The 15001-nt window shown below is 41.1% G+C and overlaps 1 protein-coding gene across 1 annotated transcript in view; it reads left to right on the top strand.

The window, feature by feature from the left end:
- GTF2F2 (general transcription factor IIF subunit 2) overlaps positions 1–15001 on the top strand; it is a 185965-nt gene that overhangs the window by 97613 nt on the left and 73351 nt on the right. Inside the window, exon 5 of the mRNA XM_049853422.1 lies at positions 1778–1859. Within this exon, the coding sequence (XP_049709379.1) occupies positions 1778–1859 (82 nt within the window). The remainder of the gene's footprint in view (positions 1–1777; positions 1860–15001) is intronic.

Below are 15001 nucleotides of genomic sequence, written 5' to 3'. Positions count from 1 at the left end.
CATCTATTTAAGACACTTTAGGCATTGAATTTCCCAAGCACTGGTATTCTTACGATGACTGAAGAATTTTTCTAGCTGGTACTGTCGGCTTCAGTGGAGAGGCAAACTTGAATGTAAGATTTGTTTTTGCTTCAGGAAAATTCAAATTTTTATCATATTAAATTCATAAAGTAGTGGGAGTTATTTTTAGATTTTTAAACTTAAAGCTTAATATAAAATAATCATGGCCCTATTATTTCCTTCCTGGGATATTTTGGTATAAAATAGGCATCCTGTCATCGTTGCTCTTTTGATAGCCTATACTTGAGAGTTGTTGAATACGTTGTGGTGAGGGACCCTGCAAATACTAAATATACACAGTGTGTTTGTGATTAGTGCTTAGAGTCCCCTAGATTTTGGAGAAGGAGCCGTGGTGGTGGCAAGAGTTATGTTCTCGGCCACTGACTGAAGAGTTGGAGGTTCAAAACCACCCAGCTGCTCTGTGGGAGAAAGACTGGTGATTTGCTTCTGTAATGATGACAGCCAAGAAAATCCTATGGGACAGTTCTCCTCTGTCACATGGACTCACTTTGAGTTGAAGTGGTCTTGACAGCACCCAGCAACAACCACACAGATTTTGGAGACAAAATCAAGCAAGTTCACCACAAGATTTTCTAGCAGAAATCATGTAAGCATGTTTGTACATGCATTTTATTTTGGTCAGTTTACCCTTCTCCCTCAGTGCTTCTTGAAGACAGTACTGTATCTTATTCATCTTTGATTCTGAACTGCCTAAGTGGTGCCATTTGCATAGTAGGCATTTAGTTAATGTTAGTGGAATGAATGAAGCAATTCACCCTGAAGAAATGAATTATAAATGCATTATTGATGAGCCATGGGATTTCCTCACTCTCTTCTGAAAACCTGGATGAATTTTCGTGGAAATATGACTGACCATAGTCATATACTTACAGGCTGTAGTAAAGCTGGTGCCATCAAGGGACGTTCATATAGGCATTATCAAGTAAGATAATATATATCATGTGACTTCACCACAGTGCTTGATGCCTAGTAGACAGGCAGTAAGTGCTAGCTTTTGTTTCCCTTTTCTGCTTTTCAGAAGTTTTTTGTCAAGGCCCCTATAAAAGTTTTAACGGTAGGAAAAATTTCCCTTCTATTTGGACAGATTTGCATAGCAGTTAAAGCTCCAGTTTGACACACCCAAATTTGTAATTCCGCTGGAAACAGGAGTCAGAGCAACCGGCAGCCTGAACTAGCACACAGTGTAAACTAGATAGTGACCCTCCCTGTTTCATGGTATTTGCTGGGGTTGGCTGTCCTAGTCAGGGTATATTCTGAAATTTCACTTGCTTTTTTATTAAAAAAAACAACAACAACAACATATTTTTGGTTTAGACTGGCAGCGTTTTCACCAGTTACTTCTCTGCCTCCACACCCTTCAAGGTGTTTGTTTGTTTATGCCCTTTTAAGCCACCTTATTTAGAAGGAGCTAGGTACATGGAAGCTGTTCTTGGCAAGGAGCTATGGCAGCCCAATAAATGGGCCTGAAAGGAGCCCAGTTTGTTACTAGCCAAGAATACGGTTTCTCTCTATTCTGACCATTGACACTGCTATAAACTTAATATTATTGCTCTTGTTTCCTTGATTTTTATTATTATATGTGTTTGTTTATGTGTTTGTTGTATTATTTATGGTAGATGTGTCAGAAGACAGCTTTGAAAATGATGAATGTAATAATCTATGAATACGTTTGTTCCTTTTTTTCTTTCCATTCAAGATAAACTTTCTTTGGAAGGAATAGTGGTACAGAGAGCTGAATGCCGACCTGCTGCCAGTGAAAACTACATGAGATTAAAGAGGTTGGTGGTCTTTTAACTTTAAAATGATGCATGATATTTCCTTTTGGGACTGAGGTAGTTGTATTAAATAGCCTATTGACTGCATGAAAACGGTGGTTACTGTTGAAAGTGTTTGCTTGTAAGGCTGTTGGTTTTAAAAGCCAAGAAGTTTCCTTGGCACTGGGGAGCTTTCAGAACCTGGACTGTTTGATTTGAGGTATTTTAAGCTATTGTGTTAGTATATCCTGGAATCAAAGTTTTTAAGCTTATTTTCTAGTAATTTAAATCTTGATTCTCTAAGGGCGTACACTAAGATCTTTGTACTATTTTGTTTTCAAAGACTGTAATTTTCCCATGGTGAATATGTGTCCAAAATATTATACTGTACAAAGCAATTATAGTTGCTAGAATGTCATCCTTTTCTCTTGATCTGCAGAGAACTTTTTCTAAACTTCTATACTTTGTTAGAGATTTTTCTTCAGAGTCCATCCACCCTCTTCCACTTTTGTATGTGGATAACGTTTCTTTAATTAGTATTTAAAGATGATGGTTTCAAAGTTTTAATACCCCAAATTTTATGACTTTCAAAGAATCAGCAATTTTTTAAGCATTGAAGAAATGTATCGTACCTGTTTCATTAGTTTATATGTAGTGTATTTCAGCCACATATAATTTAGAATTATACATTCATTCATTTAGCACTGCCTGTGTCCCAGGTGCTTTTTTAGGAGCTAAAAAAAAATTAGTGAACAAAACAGACAAAAATCTCTGCCCCCGTGGAGTCTACGTTTCAGTGGACTGTAAGCTACAGTGAACTGGTAGTTGAGAACACACTATTCAAGTGCTAGCAGCAGCCTCTCCAGATACCATCAGTGTGCTCATCTGCCAGACAAGCTAACGGAGCTGGATCATCTCTAAATCTCACACCATCTTTTTAGTTTTTCCCCTTTCTCAATTAGATTAGACTCTGTCTCACGGGAATGAAACAAAGAGACTGGTTTCCTTGGCCAATAATTCCTCTAATTTAAATGCCCCCTCAGGGCAGGTAAAAAGATAACAATCAAAATGAAAATTTCTTGTAACAGAAAATAGCTTTGGAACACAGGCAAAAGGTGCTTCTTTCTTTGTTTTTAGCCTGTAAAGTTATTATATAATACAAGTCTTTCTGAAGATTTATCTTACTTAAATAACTACTGAAGTTGAAAAATGCAAGATCTGGTTATTGCGCTGCTTGCCAAGATCTTTTACTGTAGTGTTAATTTTCCTTAAAGGTTTTCTTAAAGATACTTGCTGATGAGATAGGCAAATCACCTGTGTATTTATGGAATGGCTTTCTTTCTTATAACAACCAAAAATTGGTTAGGCATTTCCAGTACAGTAAAAAACCAGCCATTATGTATTTCAGTCTTTACTTACGTGACCTGGGAAGGAGGCAAGGTGATTCAGGAGATGACAGTCATATGAGTTTTATGAAGTAGATGATACATGCCATAAGTCTTCAAGTCTGAGATTTTTTTTTGACGAGGTAGAAAAAGAGAGGGGTAAGAACATTCTAAATAGAGAGACATGCAGACACAAAGGCATGGGGAGACTCCAGGGACCTGCATGTAGTCTGCAAGCCTGGAATGCAGGATTTGTTTGAGAAAATGGCAGGATCTCTAGCCAAGACTTCTTTCTTGAACACCAAACTTATATGTCCAAAAACATGCTTGGATGTCTAATAAACAATGCAATCTTCCCCCCAAACCTGCCCCACTAGCAGCCTTTCTCATCTCGGTTAATGCCACCTGTCCTCCACTTTTCTCAGTCCAGAAGCCTTGGTTACATGTTTGGCTCCTCTCACATCCCATATCCAGCCTGTCAGAAAATCTTGTTGACACACATACACCATGTGCCTAAAAGAGTGCATGACACATAGTAGGTAGTAAATATTTGTTGAGTGAATGAATGGCAGGAAATAGGGTTTGAAATGTAAGCTGCCATTAGTTGTTTCAGTCTTATATGCTATGATGAGAAATTTGGACTTCATGTGCTACACCTATTAGGAAGGACTAAAGAATTTTAGAGGAGCTCTGGTGGCACAGTGCTTAAGAGCTCACGCTGCTAACCAAAAGTTCGGCAGTTTGAATCTGCTGACTGCTCCTTGAAAACCCTGTGGGATAGTTCTACTCTCTCCTATAGGTTACTATGAGTAGGAATTGACTTGACAGCAATGGAAAATTTTTAAGCTGGATGGAATATGGAGGAATTTATATTTTAGATAGATCATTCTGGCCATAGTGTAAAAATTGGAAATAGGGGGTAAGCCAGAGACTGATATAATAACTCATATTAAAAATGTCTGTATGACTAAACCAAGGTAGTTCTAGTCAGAAGGAAAGTCAGAGACTGGATTTTGATGATATTTGGCAGTAAGATCAAAAGGTCTTTATGAACTTGCCTCAAGCCACTATGGTTCTGGAATGGAGGATTTCTTTAGGTCCAAATTATTGGTGGTGGCTCGGTAGCCTGGGTCACCTCCCTCTGTGAGTCCCCAGATTGGTTCCATACCATCCTGTATGTTGTGCAGCAAGGTTTACACTCAGGAGGGGAGAGAAGAGATAGTTTTGTAGTGCCCATGTCCGTTTTTATTTAAATCCTGGTTGACAGTTTATATAAAAGAGTTAAAGAAGCAGAAAGTACTTAAACTAACAAGAACAGTACCCATGGATAGATGATCTGATAGGAAACTAATCCATGTTGTAAATTGCATCTCATAGATTTTGTTTATAATTATTCAGCATTTTTTGAATGCCTTCTATGAACACTAAGTTAAGACTCAAATTAAAAAAAAAAAAAATCACAAGATACTACTTCTGGTCCAGAGAGTTTATAGTCTTTGAACTTGAAGAAACATATGCACACGCGCACACGCATGCATATGAGATTATTTAAAGGATCTATTTGCTGACAATATAGTGGGGGGAGAAATAGAAATATGGCGGTGCCATTAAATGTAAAATGGAAAGGCAGCTTTATAGATGTAGGTGACATTTAAGTCAAAGTCCTCTAGAACAGAACTGGCAGTTCAGTGCATGAGATATCTCATACCTAAACATGTCCTATGTTTGCTAAAAATTTCTCAGGGAGGGGTTCCTTCCGACTGCCTGCTTCTTAACAACATTCAAATGTTTTGATAATCTGGCTCTTGTCTTACTTTTTAGCTTCATTTTTGGTTAGTCTCCTTTACATAGATATCATATAATTATATCACACTACAGATTGTCATCCCAGATATACTAGGCACTTTTACTTTTTTTTTTTTTTTTTTTTACATTTTATGCTGCATCCTGTACTGAGAATGTCTTATCTAACTTCTGCCAAAATTCTTCTGGGCTTTTAAAACCTACTCAGATGCCACTTCCTCAGCTAAGCCTTCCATAGCTTCTCTTTCCCACCCCAGTTAGAATCTGTCATTCTTCTCTTCTGCATTCCCATGTACTTATTTATTTTTCTCTAATGATATATATAAGGAACCCTGAGGATGCATGGTTAAGTGCCTGGCTGCTGACTGAAAGGTTGGTGGTTTGAACAGCTCCTCTGGAGAAAAGATCTGGTGATCTGCTCCTGTAATGATTACAGCCTAGAAAACCCTATGGGACAGTTCTCTGTCTTATAGGGTCACTCAGAGTCAAGATTGAATTGATGGCACCTAACAACAACTACAGCAATGATATATATAAATGCCTATGTTTCTATTGTTTAGGGTGTACATGTGTACATGTTCTATATGTTGTTGTTGTTAGGTGGTGTCAAGTTGGTTCTGACTACAGCAACTCCGTGTACAACAGAACATAACACTACCTGTTCCTGCACTATCCTGACAATTGTTGCTGTGCTCGAGCCCATAATTGCAGCTACTATGTCAGTCCATCTCGTTGAAGGTCTTCCTCTCTTTCAGTGACACTCTACTTTACCAAGCATGGTGTCCTCCAGTGACTGGCCCCTCCTAATAACAGGTCTAAAGTACGTGAGACAAAGTCCCACCATCCTTGCTTCTAAGGAGCATTCTGGTTGTACTTCTTCCAAGAGAGATTTGTTCGTTCTTCTGGCAGCGTACGATATATTCAAAGGCATCAATTCTTCTTTGGTCTTCCTTATTCACTGTCCAGATTTCATATGCATCTGAGAATGTTAAAAGGAATAATACCTAAAAATTATTTTTATATAAAAACATTTTTCTATTAATCCTCAATAAAAACTGAGTTCTATAAAGATAATTTTGTGTCCAAAGAAATGTAGTACAGGATTTTAGCTTTCTGGTGATCTTATTAGAAAGAAGGATCACCTTGATGCATGTTAAAGTTAATGGTCAATTTTACTGGCATCAGGTGGAATGCTTTCATTTGCAAGTATCAGAAAACCCAGTACAAACTGACTTAATAAATAAAAGAAATACATTAACTCACATAATAAAATCTACGGGTATTGTGGACTTCAGCTATAGTTTTATCTAGAAATTCACAGTGCCATCAGTGCTATAGCTCTGTTTCTTTAGAACTGATTTTCTAGATTCTTTCTCTAGCTTACTGTCCTCAGTAAGCCTGTAGCTCCGTGGATCTGTGTCGTTATTCATATGGGGGCCAGGGAGTTAAGTGTCCTTTTCTTCAACCAACTATTAAACATAACCCTTTACTTCCTTAGTGGGCCAACATGGGTTCTGAGTCTCTCCTTGAACGAATAAATGTGCCAGTGAAGATAGGATTATATGGACTGCTTGGGACCCAACTGTGGAAACATATAGGATGTGGGGTCAATCCCATCCAAAAACACGAGGCTCTACTCAATAGGGAGAGGTGGGGTGGATGCTGGGGAGACAGTCATAAAATCGACAGCAGAACTCCTTTAGCAGAAAGCATCTTAAGGATAGGAAACACTCTCATTAGAGACAGTAGCACTCTTGATTACTTCCCTTGAAGAAGGACAATTTTATATCTCCAAAGAGGATCAATACTTTTATTAAAAAGTATTTCTAGATTCTGGGAAGATGTGACAAACAGACCATCATTCCAGCCCTCCCCACAAATATAGCAAGATATACAGCAAGGAAACAGTGCTCAGCTTTGAGGGACTCTGAATCAGGGAGCAGAGGAAAGCAGCAGGGAATTGCAGACAGGCAAGAATCAATAAATCAAGAGTCGCATATGGTAGGAAAATTCACCTCCCACCGTCCCTGCCCCACTGCTCCCCACCCAGCCACGCGGGTACTGTGAACTGGGGTAGTGGCCCCAGAAAAAGAACCTGCTTCCCTAACCACCACAGCCCCTTCCTGTATAAAGTCAGGAACCCAAGCTTCTAGCCCAAAATTAACAGCAGATCTCCCCGAGGGTCCATTTGAAATGTGCCAGCAACACCCCCACCTGGACACTGTTGGTTACAGGCCTACTGTGAATTGCTACAGAAGGCCTGTGCAGTGGAGTCTGCTCTCATAGTCAACACCCTGCCTCCCTGTGTACCCCATATCTCAAGCCTCTAGAACCAGCAGGACAGAGCTTCTGGGGAGTCAGTTCAGGTCTGTCTGCTCTCCCTTTCAGTCGATGCTGAGGCTGCAGTGTGCTAAGAAGCAGGCATCTTGAGTGGAGGCTACACCCACAGCCAACATCATATGGTGGCGGGGGGGCTCTGATAGTAAACAAGGCAGACCTCCCTGGAGGTCTGTTTGGAGCATGACAGTGCCTTCCCCACCCAGACCCTGTCACTTGCAAGCCTGCTGTGAATTGCTATAGAAGGCCCCTGCACTGGAGTCTTCTATCGTAGTTAGCACTCTGCATGCCTTCCTGGGCACCCCAAGGCTCTGGCCTCTGAAATCAGTAGGACAAACTTCCCTGGCATCATTTAGGGTTAGTCTGCCCCCATTTCCAGTTGACCCTGAGGACTGCTGACTGAGGCTGCCATGTATTAGAAAGCAGGAGTATCGAGTGGAGGCTGCACTCACAGCCAACAGTCTACCAGGGGAGACTCTGATAGCAACAAGGCAGACCTCAGTGGGGATCTGACCAGAGCTGACACCCCCTTCCCCACCTGGTAATTGTTGGTTGCTAGGCTGTTGCAAACTGCTACATGAGGCCCCCCACCAGTGGAGTCTGCTCCCGTAGTCAGCACTCCGCCTCCCTGTCTGTGTACTCCATAGCTCAGGCTTCTGAACCCAACAGGACGGACCTCCTTGGGGATCAGTTTGGGTCTGCCTACTCCCGCTTACAGTCAACATTGAGGACTGCTGACTGAGGCTACTGTGTGCTAGGAAGCAGGCATCTTGAGTGGAGGCTATACCCACAGCCAGCATACTTCAGGGTGGGCCCTGATAGCAACAAGGCAGGCCTCCCTGGGGGTCTATTCGGAGTGGGGCTACCCCTCCCCCAAACAGTTATCAGCTGCTGGACTGATAAGAACTCCTACAGAAGGTTCCCTACAGTGGAGACAGGAAGTGGGCCACCTAAGCGGAGACAGCTTCTACAACTACCAGAGGGCCACTAGTGCTCTGAAACCAACAAGGCAGATATCTCGGAGGTTCTTCTTGTGAATGCCAGCCCTTCCTTGTCTCTTGAAATGGAGGAAGGTCAGCCTGTGCTTCCCTTGAATGCCAGCTCAGATATAAGCAGCCCCCACAGAACAGGGAAGGAAGCTTTGGGCAATACTAGAGAGGAAAACACCCAGCACAAAAGGAGCTCACTGGGTGAGGGGTTTTCTGACTAAAAACCTGATTGCAGAAACAGGTAAGGGAAGGGAGTAATACCCAGAGAGGGGGACTGTGCCCCTTGTGGACAGGTTGATTATTACATGATAATCTTGCCTGAGTGGTAGTCTCTGCTTGTAAATAGACTAACTACAGCATGTTCTCTGGTGTGTTTGGAAGAGATTGAAAGTTGAAAAACAATATCTGGGACTTTCAAATCCTGATTAAACCAAGGAGAGAGAAGTTGCTATCACAGAGAGGGAGAGGAAATGATAAGCAAAGGCCAAAGTCTCTGTCTGCTTAAGAGTTTCTTGCAGAAAGTAGTACGGGCCAAAAAACCCAAATACTGGGGAAAACTGAGAAAATTAGCACCCGCAGAAATTCCAGTGCCTAAACAAAAAATCACAAGAAGCACGAAGAACAGAGAAACAATGGCACATCCAAATGAACAGGACAAAGGAAGTGAGAGCACATCCAGGGATAACCAAATAATGGGGGGGAAAAAAAGGAAGAATATAACAACATTAAACATAATCAAAGAACTAAGAGAAAACATAGACAAAGAGCTAAAAGAAAAAGGAAAACCGTGCAAGAACAAGATGAGGATCTAAAAAGAGGTATTGCAACTAAAAGGCACAGTAACTGAGATGAGAAATAAAATAGAAGGACTTACCAACAGGTTTAATCGGACAGAAAAAAGAATCACCGAATTAGAGGATAAGATAGTTAAAATTACAGACACTGAAGAGCAACAAGAACAGAGGCTCAAGAAGGCTGAGCACAGTTTAATGGAATTATGGGACAGCAACAAAAGGCCTAATATACACATCATGGGAATTCCAGAAGGATAACAGAGAGAGAAGGAGACAGAAGGAATATTTGAAAAAATAATGACAGACAGTTTCCCCAGTCTAGGCCTGGTGATCTGGTTCCAAAAAATCAGCCATTGAAAACCCTATGGAGCACAGGTCTACTCTGACACACATAGGCCTCTATAAGTTGGAGTTGACTCAGTGACAGCTGGATGATGATGATGATGATGATAAGCCTTTTATAGTCAATTATTTTTAAAGGCCAGTGTACAGATGAGATCCAGGGAACAGCAAGTCCTTCTGAAGAGCTAACCAAGCCTAGAAGGCAGCTAGCCTTCTCTGCTTTAGGTGTGTACTTTTCCATACACCCTTTCCCCTTGAGCTGCTCTTTTTTAATTAACAGCTTAAACATGAAGTATGAAATAAGCTAGATGCCTTTATTAGAATACAGTAATTTAAAAATGCATTATAAATACATACCTGTAGTAAAAGAATGCTAGCGGGGTAAAGTTACACAAAAAGCCAAGCAAAAAGTTTCACCCAGAATTTTTTTGAAGACTAAAATGAGCTCTCATAGAGAATGATATTTGGGGCAAGGATATCTTCTTAGAGAGACTCACGGGTAGAGAGCATGCTATTTCCTCCCAAGAGACATAGCAGCTGCCTCCACCCATGGCCATTCAGTTGTTTGTGGACTGCCCCTGAAGATTTACCATTGTGAAAAAATAAGAATTTCAAAATGACTTGAAGAGCCATTGGGAATATATTATATTAAACCACTGGCATAATTAAACGATGAACAAAGGTTTTATTTATATGATTTTCCTCCTTTCCCTCTGATATTTTCGCTTTAAGATAGGAGGAGGTGAGGAATTTTTTCAGTGTCTGGGTGCTATTTTATCCTGAACTTCTCTCATCTTCTTTGGAAGCCCCTCTCTGGCCTTTAGATACTGATTTTCCTCAGGGTCCCGGCCCCTTCCTACTCTGCTGCTATTCCATGTCCAGTGTGCACTGGTTCCAAACCAGTCATTTCACTCTTCCCCATTGTCTGCAATGCCCTCATTTGCTTTTGTGCTTGGCAAACTCCTATTCATTCCTGAAGGTTCAGCTCAATGTCAGATCCCCCAGCAGACAGGATAATCACCGTCTCCACCAAGCTTCTGTACACTTTTTCTAATAAACCACTAATCACATTTTGCTCTTTTTGTGTATATGTGTCTACTAGACTATGAGCAACTAGAGGTCAGGGACTGTAGCTTGTTCATCTTTGTTCCCCCAATAGCTCTATGTTCAGTAAACGCTGGTAGAGTAACTGACCAAATATCAGCTTTTTAAAGTTAAGGCATTAGAGTTATACCTTGATTCATGACTTTTCTAGAATTAACACTCTTCTAAAAATGCATTTAGCAGCGTTTAAGATTCAAATTATAAGTCCTAAGAAGCAGTATTGGCATGGGGTAGTTTTTCTACAAAGCTTCACAGCTTGCAGGATAAAAATACCTAAAGTACGCAATTTCTCTTTGTTCACTCACAGTTGAAAATCAACAAGGCTAACCTTAAGCAAAACTGTGAAGTCTGGAAAGTTTATCTTTATTATCCAGGCATCTCTTTTTTTTTTTTTTTTAACTTTTCCTCCTTGGGAATATCTGTCTTTAGGCATCTACTTTTTATCTTGTTCTGTTCCTTTGCATTCTATGACATCTGAACACATTTTAAGAATGAATGATCTTAAGTCAAATTAGGCATTTGATTTTAAATATTTTATTACCAAATGTGAAATGAACGCCGTTGGATTGCTTGTTCATGGTATTTAGGGTAGGCAGGGTTTTGTTTGTTTATTTTTGTTGTTTTTTTAATGGAAGTAGGAAGAGAAGTCACTGAAGTCACACCACTTATAGGTTGGCTTCAGACACAAAGTTGAGTATTCCCTTTAGCTTGCCAGAGGATTCGTCACCAGGATCACCATCTCTGCTTCCTGGGCCAGATGGCCAGATCCTGGCCTGGCTGCATTTGTTGGAGGCCTGTTCGGAGGATTTAAAACTGGCTGCTGTTTGTGACCCACAAAAGTGGCCAGATTCCCTTAAGTAGGACTAGGACCATCACTAGTGTATAAGATACCTTTGTTTAAATTAGAAAAGGTGTTCCTTCCTCAAGTGTTTTTATTTTTACCTCTCAGACAATCATGGTAGTTTACTGATTTTGTTGAACAAGACGTTATTGCCATCTGCCAGAAAATTTCCATAACAATTATTCAGATCTTTGCTGTCTCTGATGTGAATGTTCCCCTTAAATGTGGCACTGTTGTGTACTGCGAGACAGCCAACCCTGGGTGGGAGCAACTTTGTCTAGTTTGGTACAGACCTGCATTTTTCTCACAAGTAAGCTTAACATTAGAGTCACTTGCCCGGTCCTTGCAACACTGAAATTTTCCATGCTAAGCACTTGAAAACTAGGGAAAGATAAACCACCCATTCCTTTCTTAGGGAATGAGTGTCCTGTTTAGTACATTGAATCCGAGGCTACTCAATGGTCGGGGGTTGTTAAATGCTGTTAATCAGGGATTTAACTTACTAATTTTGTTGCTGCTGTCAGGTGCCGTCAAGTCCGTTTGGACTCCTAGTGACTCCGTGTGACAGAGTAGAACTGCCCCATAGGGTTTTCTAGGCTGTGATCTTTATGGGTGCAGATCACCAGGCCTTTCTCCTGCAGAGCCACTGGCTGGGTTCAAACCATCAACCTTTCGGTTATCAGCTGAGTGTGTACTACTAAGGAGTAACTAATTTAGATTTTGGAGTGATCAAATGATTACATTTGGGGTAGGCAGATTTTTAAAATTTTACCTTCTTAAATGTTCTTAAGGAGCTTATCAATCAAAGTACAAGAAGACCTGACTCACAAACATACACTAAGTCGGCCCTCCATTTCTGCAGGTTCCGCATTATGGGTTCAACCAACCACTAATCAAAAATACTTGGGGGGGAAAAAGTCCCAAAAAGCAAACCTGAAATTTGCTGTGCTATTTTATACTGAATCCATGGGAATGAAGTGCTGTGTAGGCACACCCTGCTGTAGCCTCCCTGCCATTTCACAGATCCTGTCTCTCTCTAGCACTCTTTTGAGCATTGTTCGCCTCCCGTCTTGTTGTTTCGCCTCCCATCTTGTTGGTTTGCTACTTATGTTGTGTACACCCTTTGTTTCTGTAAAAAAGTAGTCCCCAAAAAGCAGTTGGAGCCCTGGTGGTGCAGTGATTAAGAGCTTGGCTGTTAACCAAAAGGTTGGCAGTTCGAATCCACCGCCCGCTCCTCCTTGGAAACTCCGTGGGGCAGTTCTAGTCTGTCCTATAAGGTTGCTGTGAGTCAGAATCGACAGCAATGAGTTTTTGGTTTAAAAAGCAATTAAGTGGTCAAAGCAGTCCCTCAAAGGCCAAGAGAGAGGGTATAGTGCTATTTACATAGCACTTTACAACTGTTGACGTGGTATTTACATCGTATTAGGTATTACAAGTAATCTAGAGATGATTAAAAATATGCTGTTCGGAGGTTGGAAACCCTGGTGGCATAGTGGTTAAGTGCTACGGCTGCTAACCAAAAGGTCATCAGTTTGAATCCCAGGCGCTCCTGGGAAACTCTGTGGAGCAGTTCTACTCTGTCCTATGGAGTTGCTATGAGTCGGAAGCGACTTGACGGCGGTGGATTTGGTTTTGGTTTTGGCGTGGAGGTTATATGCAAATACTATGCTGTTTTATATAAGGGACTTGAGCATCTTAGGATTTTAGTATCTGAGGGGGTCCTGAAATCAATCCCCCATAGATACCGAGGGACGACTGTGCTCTCGCTCTTGCTCGAGACTACTGCAATTGCCATGTGATGTATCAAAAGGGAAACTTGATACAGCTATTTTACTTCGGTGAAGTTTATGTGCCATCTGCAGTGTTTGGGGTAGTTTTGATGAACTCGTGCCATTTTGAAGATCACCTTTTCTTTAATGTACTCCAGATATTCCAGTTGTTTACTGCCCGCTGATATTTTTTATGACTTTGAAGGCATCAGAATGTCTAAAGTTCTTGTAATGTGTTCGACGTATGAGGAAAATCCAAAGGAAGAATTGTTAATGTTCAGGCAAAAACTTTTCAAACTGGGAAACAGTAGACGTGTGGGAAAACATGAGCAGATTCGGGCTTTGTTGTTATTAGGTGCCGTCAAGTCAGTTCTGAATCATAGTGGTCCTATGTAGAACAGAATGAAACACTGCTGGTCCTGTGCCATCCTCAGGATTGTTGCTATGTATGAGCCCATTGTTGCTCCATCTCTTTGAGGGTCATAGAAGTTTATACAAAACAAGATATACCAGTGAAAGGCATTCCCACTAGAGTACAACTCTTGAGGGCAAGCCTTTTTTCCACTTTATTCACTGAGTCATCTGTAGTGACTAGAAGAGTGCCTGGTACCTAGTACGGTACCCAGTAAATATTTGTTGAATGAAGAAAAGGAGGAATGAAGGGTATGAGACTGCTTTTATGCCTTTTTTGTTTTGCAGACCACCCAATACTTTGGATTACAATGAGTCATTCCATTTTGAGCCATTGCATGCCAAGCTGATTTCTCTACTTCTGTCCCCATATTTCATAGCTTCGGAGTGTCATTTATTACTCATTTATTCAACAGGTGTTTATTGAGCATCTAATATGAACTAAGCATAGTGACATTAAAAAGCAACTGGAGCTTATAATTTTGGAAAATGGATCATATACAGCAATTAAATAATAATATCATACGTTCTGCGAGAGCTCAGTGGCACAGGCAGTAGATACCATATTTCAGAAAACACTGATTCGGTGAAGTCAGGGAAAGAAGAAGTGGTAGACTTTGAATAGATAAAGAGGAGGGAGGGATTCCAGGCAGGAGAGGCACAGCATAATCAGGGATAAAGCAACGGGAATAATTTAGGAAACTTAGTAGATCAGCTCAGTAGAGCAGAGATGGGTATATAGGGGTGCATAAAATTGGCTCCTTGGTTAGGGCTGATTGTAGAGTATTTCAGTGCCAGACTGAACAGACTAGACTTGATCCAGTAAGAGTCTCTTGAGCATATATCACTCTGAGGGAGGTTCCTAGGCCTCCTTCACAGCTTTGTCCTTGGAACACTCTCCTCCCTTAGTTATTGTGACCCACTCTCTTTAACTTTCCTCTTACCTCAGTCTTCTTTGTAGGTTCCTGTTTATCTCCTGGTAGAGCCCTGGTGGCGAAGTGGTTAAGAGCTTGGCTGCTAACCAAAAGGTTGGCAGTTTGAATCCACCAGCCTCTCCTTGGAAACCCTATGGGACAGTTCTCCTCTGTCCTGTGGGGTCCCCATGAGTTGGAATCGACTTGATGGCAACAGGTATTTATCTCCTGAACTCTTCATGTCTCCTCTCTTTCCCTGCCACAGTGGCTTGCTAAGTGATCCGATCTGCTTTAAAAATAGTTACATGGCAAATCTCTAATTTGTATCTCTAGCTCACACTTCTTTCCTGAGCTTCATCCTCATATATACATTATATACATTCTACTTGATAGCTCCACTTGGATGTTTCACAGGCCTGAAATTGAATTCTTGATTGTTTCTCACTCTGCCACCTAAGTTCTTCCCCCGCCAGGCTT

Source organism: Elephas maximus, chromosome 14, assembly GCF_024166365.1.
Source record: "Elephas maximus indicus isolate mEleMax1 chromosome 14, mEleMax1 primary haplotype, whole genome shotgun sequence".
NCBI classification, from domain to species: Eukaryota; Metazoa; Chordata; class Mammalia; order Proboscidea; family Elephantidae; genus Elephas; species Elephas maximus.
The sequence above is the reverse complement of the archived record's forward strand: the minus strand, read 5'-3'. Positions and strand labels throughout refer to the sequence as shown.